Source organism: Astatotilapia calliptera, chromosome 16 (assembly GCF_964374335.1).
Source record: "Astatotilapia calliptera chromosome 16, fAstCal68.1, whole genome shotgun sequence".
Taxonomy (NCBI): Eukaryota; Metazoa; Chordata; class Actinopteri; order Cichliformes; family Cichlidae; genus Astatotilapia; species Astatotilapia calliptera.
In genome coordinates this window covers 23,835,650-23,846,214 of record NC_137437.1, presented here as the reverse complement: position 1 = coordinate 23,846,214, position 10,565 = coordinate 23,835,650, and the positions used below count along the sequence as shown (strand labels likewise).

At 39.0% G+C, this 10,565-nt stretch overlaps 1 protein-coding gene across 1 annotated transcript; it reads right to left on the bottom strand.

Annotated features, from left to right (window-relative positions):
• Positions 1 to 2,765: 2,765 nt before the first annotated feature.
• Positions 2,766 to 9,800, bottom strand: LOC113008427 (indian hedgehog B protein-like). Its single transcript, XM_026145813.2, has 4 exons — positions 8,922 to 9,800; positions 7,624 to 7,781; positions 7,193 to 7,296; positions 2,766 to 5,058 (listed from the first exon to the last, which is right to left on the bottom strand). The coding sequence occupies exons 1-4, from the start codon at positions 9,228 to 9,230 to the stop codon at positions 4,337 to 4,339; spliced, it is 1,293 nt and encodes a 430-aa protein (XP_026001598.1). The 5' UTR covers positions 9,231 to 9,800; the 3' UTR covers positions 2,766 to 4,336.
• Positions 9,801 to 10,565: the final 765 nt, after the last annotated feature.

Genomic DNA, 10,565 nt, shown 5'->3' with positions numbered 1-10,565 from the left:
ATAAAACCTGTCCTTTATCCCTATTTTAACTGTTTACTTATAGAAGATTGGCCCTTGGTTGTTGTATTAGTTTAGACTCTGTGGTGGTATAGGTAGTATGAACCTGTTGTTAAAATCCAAATAAATACATATATGTTGTTAACTGATCAACATATTACTGGATTTACATTGCTGGACAACAGTCAAGTAAACAAGGAATCCATAATTATGATTTCTGGTCTGGGAGTCTCATATGGTATTAATGACTAATTGATAAATTATTTTTGACTGTTGTTGTTTTTTTGTTTGTTTTTTTACCTTATCAAGCGATTTCAAATATGCATTAGCCTGGCTTGCTAAAAGCTAGCCTACAAAATACAGAAACAAGAAACTGCTACTGGTAGTATAATAGTTTATAGATATGGCAACACCCTTATACTAATCAAATATATAATAACTGAGCCAGCCTCACTAACTAAATAAATAAATAAATGTGCCGAAAACAGTTCCCTCTGTTTGCAAAGAGACTATTTAACTCACATGCAGATGATTATGAATATGCACCAGAGCAACTTCTTTTATTTTTATATGCTGCCAAGCAATGATTACATATAGCCTAATGTAACTATGTCAACAGAATTGCCAACTGAGGATGATATGGAGTGTTTTGTACTTCTGTAAGGTTTACTGCTCTCGACGTAGCCGCGTAGGTAGTTAAAACTATCTCACATTCAGTCATTCATTCAGTCACTGAATTAACAGCGATTCTCATGATGTTATTAACATGTAATAAGTCTGAGAGAAAATGTACGTGTGTACGATTGTATGTGTGTGTGTTTATGAGTTGTTTGAGATCAGAAATCTTTATCTATAGGCTATTGTTATTGGATGATACCACCGCCACAACCTACCAGGGGAAGTTTTTCTGACCGGACAAGGGCAACTCAAATGTATTTGGGCCTTTTTCCACTGGCTGGTATTACGGTTCCAGGTGTTATTGTGCATTTGTTGTGTATAAGTGTAATTTTACCAAGCTGTGATGACAGATACATATTCTATAAAGACATTCATATTGTATGTGTGTTACTGTGTGCATGCTGACTTCCCATGTGTTGTTGTGTGAACACCCTTAATTTAAGACAGTGATACTTGGGTCACTTTTGAGGCAGTTGAAACAAGGTATTTATTTTTATTTTTTTATGTGTTTTGTTAAACTTTATAAGATGGTGGTGGGCAGTCATGGTGTGTGTTTTTCTGCCATTCTCTTTCAAATCAGTCCTGATTATTACTGCTGGTTGCCCATCAGCCTTGCCTCAAAATGTTGCTAGGTATCGTGGTCCAAACAGAGCTAATTACATGGAGGCTTGTCACATAAAGACAAATTCCAAGCAACCAGACACAAGTGGACTTTTTCGAATGGTTTTCAGTATTTTTAAACCACTTTGGACTGCATTTCTTTCTTTTGTTCATGTATATTTAAAATGCCTTATAACACGTGAGAACAACAGCTTCACATTAAGGCAAATTAATCACTATTTCTTTTCCCTTTTTTGTATAAATTAGTCATGTTTACCTGAGTCTGGCTCTGTATTTGTCTTTATGTAACACTCTCCTATGTTGAGCTATGGGGTATGACACAAAGGACTTTCCTGTACCTAACTGACCAATATTAAAGATAAAAAATATAATAGCTACTTGTCTGTGGTTCCTATTTATTAAATGTACAGTACCTTACAGTTCCTACTAAATTTATCATGCCAACACTGAGTGTAAGATGTGGCATAAACCTTACAATATTTTTAATTAACAAAATTGCTGCTTACTAAAAGAATTTTTCGTTCTGTTAACTGGTTAATCCACCAATTTGTTCAAATCAAAATTATATTTTAAATGTTATTAATGCCGGCTTTAAAATTTGGTTATAAAAACACACTTTGTTCTTTGTCTAATAAATAACTATATATAGATAGATGGGAACAAAAAACAGTTCTCCCTCTGCTCATTATTTGCGATCATTGGTCATGTGAACAAAGTGAACAAAATTTTAAAGTACTTCTCACTAATTCATGTGTTTTTCTTCAGCTAAGAAAAACAAATTGTGTTCAGCGTGTTGTTCTTCATGACATCCATCCATCTACTTCATTCCATAGGTAAAGAAGCAGGCTACATCCTGGACAGGTTCCCAGTCTGGTGCAGGGCTGAGAAAGAAACAGACAAACCTTCATTCTTACATTCACACCTACAGCCAGTTCAGAATCACCAGTTATCCTTACCTACCTCCGTTTTGCGACTGTGGGAAGAAAGCTAAACACCTAAAAAGGAATCAGAATGGATTTAAAGCCAGGACCTTCTTTCTTCTTCTTGCTTCTCTGCAAATACTGAAGCATCCAGCAGGGGGTACTGTGCTCACTGACTAATTTCCTATCCTGGAAAAAAGAAAAAGCTTTCAGGCATCAAGGGGAGGAAAGAGGAGCTTTGCTGAGAGCTGCTGTCCTTGGTACTGAAACCAAACAGCAGCCCACCCTAACCACAGCTGCTGTTATATTAAGTTATAGATGTATCATTTCATAAAGTGACCAATAGGTTATTTATGTTTTATCTATGAAATCCTTTTGCTAGTCCATTTTGTTAGCATAGATCTTGAAAAGACGGAAAGCATTTTTATTACAACAAGCAGAATAGCCACTTTATTACTTTATTAGATAATCTATATCTATATGATACTTTGTATTGTATTGTCACGATCTCGTTTAGATTTTTTTTTGCTATGATAAAAGCACAACAGATTTTAGTTTACAAACAAGAGAAAACCTTTATATTTCAAATTCAAAATTTTATGAACAGAGTTGCCAGAAAAAATATTACATTTACATTTTTTAAAAAATAGATCTTTAAATAGTCTCTCCAACAATAGCTTAATATACATATGTGACAAATCTTTGAGCAGTCATACAAAAGAATGCCTTCAATTTTCCAGATCGACTGCAATGTTTGAGTCTTCACATAGCAACTCAACTGGGAGGGGCATGCGGGAAATATGAACTATATATTACATATCTATTCATCTCCAATAAGCCATTTAACAAAAAAGATTAGACCTGCTTGGCATACTGCTAAGTGTATAAAGACGGAAGTCAAAAAAGACCATGCAAAGTTTCAAATAAACACCTATTAAACGCTTAAGAATAAAAATAAGTACTGTTTTTAATATGATGCCTAGCTAGCTACTTAATACAGTAGTTGAATACAGCCTGAGTGCACTGATCTGAAAACTGGAAACCTGAAACAATGAAAAACAAATAAAAAAGTTTTAAATTAAAAACACCTGATAATCAACAAGGAGACGTTTAAATGAGCCACATAAATTTGTTTAACACAATCAAGTCGTGTAGAAACGGATGGCAGAGACAGGGCGGCCACTATAGCACCTTTAATCAATCCTGCATCAGTAAGTGACAAATGTTGTGAAGTAGAATTATACAGTATGTGTACAAAGTGTAACACAAATACTGTGTATTCATACTCTTTCTCCGCCATCCAGTTGTTACAACAAAGCCCTTTTTCAGATGTCAAAAAACAATGCAACACCAGTACATTTAATCTCATCATGTACAAAGTAATGAACTTAATAAACTGTCTAGTTAAATATTTTTCTGTAAATTATTTGCTAATATATAATATAGACTCTAAAAGGAAGAGTAAAGAATCAGTGAATTTACTGCAGTGATGAATCTAACAGTAAACTAAGTAAAGTCCATGAGTTAACTGTATAAATACCTATGTACATTTAAAGTTTCACATCTCACCTTGTTCAGTCACTAATTTCTCCTCTTTTTTTCTTTGTGTGTTCATCTTAAGCCTGAGACACTAAAGAGGTTTCACAAAATTGTATCAATAAGCTCAAATATTGTCAGATTGGAGTAAATACAGTACAAAGGAAGGATAAAAACCCGGCAGTCTCACTTCTCAGCAATTTTTTTTAGTATAATCTTTGTTTTTGATCTGTGGTAAACAGAAATCAGATTTTTTTCATGTCTATTACATTTTTTTGGAAATGAATAAAACTAGAAATACTATTTTTCCATATTTCTGTTACTAGAATAATGTGTCCTGTCTCATTTTCTCTCTTTATCTCGTTTGCATGAACAACAAAAGAACTTGTTGAAGTACAGCAAATACAGGCAAGTGGAGTTACTACAAAACATATTTACATTATAAAATGAATTGCCTTTGGTGGTCCCTCAGTTGATTTCTTGTGAAAAGAAAGGTTGTTGTGCTTTGCGTTCTAGTGCTCCATACTAGTGTTAACTGAAAGAAGACATCGTGGTGAAACATGTCTCTGCGCCTCTTATCTATGTCATTGTTCAACAGACCAGGGGTGGAAGTGTGTAGTATCCAGCAGCATTTTCCCTAGCCAATGTAGAAGCCAAGGGTACCAGTGCAGCCCATCATTCTGTGCTTCTGATGGCCCAATCAGGCTGTAGAAGAGTCGTAGTGGGGCCAGGGCCCAGTGGGACAAATGGTGACTGTCCACAGCAGCATAACAAGATGCCAATACACCATTTACCACTATAGACCCATGCTGGGTGAGTGGGGCATACAAGCCAATGCTCCTCTGCTCGCTCACAAAGGTCACAACTGAAAGTTTTGGCTGCGACTTCACTTCCCCTGCCGATGTAAACACACACTGTCCTGGCTGGACCTCGCTGGCAAAAACCGTCCTCTGACCTACTCCCCATCTAGGCCTGCCTTCCCACGTGGAACCCGATAACGGCTCTTCCTCTTGCTGATTCAGCCCAGCAGTGCAGTCTGTGACAAAGATCAGGTGAGCAGCTGTGAGAGTAATATTGAATCCTGCATTAGTCCCAATAACATAAAAGATCTTTGAGGCATTGGGCTGGCGGTCCAGAAAGGATAGGACTGGGCTGTAGAGAAAAGGACCATGGCCGTCTGCTGTTGAGGAAGCCAAGACCCGATCACCAGGGAGGAGGTCACGCATCTGTTTAGCAGCACCACCTTCAACGACAACCTGAGTGTCACCAGGGAAACAACCACCGGTTTTGGCTGCCACAGAGTGTTCTGTTGAATTGAAGAACAAAAGACATGATGATGTTATTTGTAATTATTTAGTGCTAATGCAAGAATGAAAAGCATAAAGAGAGAGAAATGTTGGAGGTCCTCTCAGGAGAGGAGGACAGGCACCGCGGCATTTGGTCTCCTACAGGGATTTCACATTTTTCTGGGTCACTGAGTATAAAGCAGGTAAGACTTTGACTCTCGAAGAACTTTATCTCAGTGGATTAGTGGTGGATTGTTAACACATGTATACATTATGACTCAAAGTCAAGGTTCAAACTGCTTTCTTGTCTATCTGATTCTTGCCCTCTTCTTGTGCTTAGAAACTATGCACACACAGAAACCCACTTCAGAAAAATTATGTTTTTATCTGCTTTTAAACAAACCAATTAAGAGCTGATCGCTGGATTTTTAAACTATTACTTGTCCTTTCATTGTGTGAGGCAATCTTTAAATATGGTTATGTGTCATTGTAACCATTTTATAATGCTTACAATAAATTTATATGGTTTGAAATACATGAAATAGTTCCCAAAACATTTTTTAAGGCAAATCAATTTCTTGGGGTAATGGAAATCTTACAAAAAAAGACAACAAAGCAAAATATCAGCCAATGCTGTAACTTCATATTTTTCATGTATTGCCCTCTGTTATGGAAACAGTGTTCAGTGCCATGGTATGTACATGTACTGTATTTCTATCTTTCTGAAGCAGATTTTTCATGTTAACAGTTAGCAGAGTAATAACAGAGAAACATCCTTTGTTTTACTATTTTATTTTGCTATTGCCGAAGTGACAGTGTTGCAGAGTATATCTGAGCTATTTGGCCCTTTAAGACGCAGCGAGATGAGGTGGCAAAAAGGGGTAGTCGGCAAGAGCTAATGGATAACCAGCTGATTGTATCACCACAGTCAGAGCACGGCCTGGGGTCAGAGAGCCAGGAAAGTACACAGACTCTGGTTCTAGATATTGTTTTTAAACTGGGTCACATGCCCCAGTCTCAGCGGTTCTATACACACTGAGACATCACAATGGGCTCGAATCTTAGCAAAGAATCCTGCTATTACTAAGCACTATATGGTACTACCGTCTTAAATGAACTGGGAGAACAATAGAATAGAATAGAATAGAATAGAATAGAATAGAATAGAATAGAATAGAATAGAATAGAATAGAATAGAATAATTAATGCAAAAAATTGTGAAACAGAAATGAATCAGTATAAATGTGCGTGGGTGTTTGTGTGAGAGGGCTGTCTTAAGGCAGCCAAATATTTGTCCAAGGTGTGTGTCGGTAAGCCTGAAGGCTGCAGAGACCAGGGGGTGATAAGACTCAGATAAGCGATCTCAGAGAAACCTACTGAAGGAAAAGCAATAGCGAACAAAGAGAGAGTTAATCATCTCACAGGCTACTAACCTCATCAGACTGCTAGAATGCAGTTTGGCATCAAATAACTGGTGGTACCAGACATGGGTAAATGGATTTCTTAAGTGTCTTAAAAGTTAGAATAGCTGGAGGTGGAATGCTTTCAGCTATTGTTTGCATGAAGAAAGTATGTGATAAAGTATGTGTACTGAAATATTATGGATCTACTACAAAAATGCAGATTGAATATACAGTCAAGAATACAGAAAACACTATTATGTCAAGCAATTTAAGTATTTTAATTTAACCACCATATATCTTTCATGGTTTTTGACCACAAATGTGGTACTACATATAGAGTATTAGCTGCCATTAGTCTTGCACTGAATGCAGAAAAGCCTACTTACATTTGTTTTCATTCATTTCATCCACATGTTGTACAGCTAAATATCCTAAAACCTTGATAACTAACGATTTACATAATGACTATACACAACATCTATTAAGACCAACATGTGAGGCTAAACTGGGCAAAGAGCACAGGTGCACAACCTGCTTTGATTGGCTCCCAGTAGACCATACACTTAAGCACACACCCAGAGTGTTAATAAAGGCAATGAATGGGAAACTAAACCATTAGTGGCTCACTGTCAAATGGTCTAGCATCAGCCTCATTAGCAGTAATAACAGCTGAACACAAAAGCAAAAACACACAAAGAGGTACTTTGATAATGCATACATACTGTGCACTGTTCTAATTTACATCTCTTACCTGACTTGACGCTACAGTGAATGTGGGCTTTGGACTCGTAATAGACCCAGTCAAATCCAGCTTCTACAGCCAAGCGAGCCAACATAGCATACTTATTCCTGTCCCTGTCAGGAGGACAAAAAATTATAGTTAATTTCCAGCATGAGTCCATCTGAATTAAAATTCACAAAAAAGACCATTTCTACTTTGACATTTATGTAGACAAGTTGTAAGGAAGGAATTTTTCCCACATTCAGACTAAAATATGTGAACTTGCTATCAGCTAAAAAAATGTGGTGTATTTGTTTACCAATTGCTTGACTCATCACATTGCAGATAAGTTAACTGACAGTTTAACTTGTTGAGTGTCACAGTTCACGCACTACAAGCAGTTTAAATGTTCTCTGGCCAACGCCCGGCCTATTCACAGCACATAACTTATTCTAGCCTACCTGTCTGATGTGGTGATGTCGACAGCACGCCCCTCATAATGCAATGAGTCCTCTGAATGATGACCATCCTCATCCCAGCCCTCCGTCACTCTCAACTTCACACCTGGCCACATGTTCATCACAGAGATGGCCAGAGAATTTAGCTTGTCTTTACACCGCTAAGAGAGGAACAAACAAGAACAAAAGGAAAGCAGACTGTTAGAAACATAAAGAAATCTTCTAGTCCCAGTATCACTTAAACTTGAGAAGAAACGTATATGAAACATTTATTGCAATGAAATGTCTCTGAAGAATGATTACATTGTGGCAATCAACAAATGAAAAGAAAAAACATTTTACAGTGTTGACAGTCTGTTTCTGATAAGTCTGTTAATCAGGGGCATTATGTGGTGACAAGAGATGGATCATGGATGACAACAGCAGAGCCCAGTAAGATAACTAGCTAGGGTAACTAGCAGGAAAGCATGGGTGACTAAAATAATAATAATAATCATCAAAATAAATACAGGATACCTCAGATTGTAAAAAAACACAAAAGAATCTGCAAATAGTCATTGTACATTAAAAATGTGCCAGGTGGGTTTTTCCAGATTGTTAGAAGCATTATTATTGTGGTTTATGTTAGTTCTTTGATCAATGAATGAACGTAGGATTAAATGAATTAGCCGATCTGTTTAAAGGTTCACAATTAAAAAAGAGCTTAAAAAAACAGGGTGTTTTGGGGGGTTTTTACATTAAGGTGTGTGCTTGTTGACCAAATGAACATTGTGATATGAAAACAGCACTGACATTAATATTTGATGGGAAAAGATGCTCCGGGACCCAAAGGCGGTGATTTTACGCACACCAAAGTTTATGTCTAGGCATGAAAACCGTGCAGATTGGCGACGACCGAGACTCACTTGGTGCGTGACTAAAAGAAACACTAAAAGTCTATAACAGTTCAGTATGTCAGACAGCAAAACCCAGAGGACCAGGAGTCAATGAAATCAATCACTGTAGTTCAAACATCTGACTGACCAGAGATATTGAGCAGACAACTGTATGCAACAGTGTAACTAACCTAGTCACTCAACTCCTTGTGGTATACTTGCTACAATCAACTTTCAACCGATTCTTTCTTTATAAAAACAAAGAAAAGAAAAAGAAAGAAAGAAAGAAAGAAAGAAAGAAAGAAAGAAAGAAAGAAAGAAAGAAAGCTTTTCCCCCTTTTGCAATACCAGGTATATTTAGGCACTCTGGCCTGTATCGCATCTTGCGAACGTATACGTAGGCTACTCATTCATCCCCCTTCTCACCTGGGTCATTAGCCTGTCGGCGCCCGTGTCCTCCTCATCTTTAAAGATTATGTCTGTATTGTAGTTTGGCGTCAGCTCTTTAAAGCGCTCGGAGTTGCGTGTTATCTTGCCCTCGGGACGCCCGCTGGCTCCTAGGGTCTTCTCGGCGACGTTTGGGCTGAACTGCTTGTAGGCAAGCGGGATGAGCTTTTTCGGGAGCCGCCTTTTGCCGTACCCCCTCCCCGGCCCGCAGCCCTCCGAGGCAGGTGCGAGGAGGAGGAGGACCAAGGCACACAGAGAGGCGGTGAGAAGGAGGAAGGAGATCCGCATCGCCCCGGGGGGAGGGAGGACTCTCCCGGGGGAGAGAGATGTCTTCAGTACCTCCGCGGTTTGGCTACCGACTCCATCGTCCGTGACAGTTGCAAATCCACGTCCGAAAAACTCGGATAAAAGAAGCTCAGCACCTCGGCTGCACGGGGCACCATTTGGATACCAAAAAGTTTCTAGCTTTTCCAGAACATCGACCCTGTATTGAGAAACTTCGCTCGCACCGCCTTACAGAATCAACAGTAAGTGTGCAGGCTGTAAAGTCCGTGCATTTTAAACAAACAGGTTCAAAGTCGATTTGGTGGGTGAGAGAGTTAAAGAGAGAGAGCGGTTACTGATATCCAAGTTGCAGTGTTGTGGTTTCTCTCCCCCTCTTTCTTTTCCTCTGGGAAACTGTCATAACAGCAGCCACTTTTGCCTGCTCTTTGGTTGGTGCCCTCTCTGGATTGAAGGCTTTTCCTCTCCATATGCTGCCGGCGTGCAACAAGCTGCAGCTTTCCAGTTGAATTGAAGGGATTTGAGTGATCCAAAACGATCTGTTGCCACTTCAGACCGCACCCTGCCAGTCCTGCCCTCCTCTCTCTCCTTTGCTCCCTCTGTTCCTATACTCTGCCACCCACCCCGCCCCTCTTGGGCACAGGGCGCACTGGAGAGTCCTGTCCACACTCTGCTGGCAGACAGGCAAGCAGCAAACACAAGTTTGCCCTTTATTGCTGCCACTTCACATTTCCAGTTGTTGTCTGTGTCTTTCTGTGACCTTGACAGCTCTGTACTCTGACAGCCCTGCTTTTTGTTTTACATTGTAAACAACAATCACAATCAATTAAAGCAATCAATTTCCTGGAGTAGACTGCCACAATTTTTCCCGGCTGCATAAAGATCAAGGGTCATTAGTTGGCTTGATGTTGGATGACTGACTGCGTAATAGGGTAATTACCAGGGGTGAGACATACTAATTGCCTGGATGTTTAGCAGGTAGATTGCTTGGCAGAAAAACTGATTTGCTGACTGACTGACAGATTGTTGAACGGCTAGTTGACTGACTGAGTTACAGCAGGGACAATTAGTTTTAAATGAGTGCTCTAATAAATAACCAATAGTACTAACTTTATGTCAGTTTTCTAAAATGGACATCTTTAATTTAAAAGCTTTTGGCTACTTGGTTCTCTTGCTGCCTATAGGTGAAGCACACATCCACATGCACACACAAACACACACACAAGCAAACCCAACCCCTCCAAATTAGCTCTTCAAATATTTGCCAGCAGAAAATCAGTGGTCTCACCACTGTTTCTCAATGCTGGCTCCTTGGAATGAATTAAACTGTACAAGGCTGAG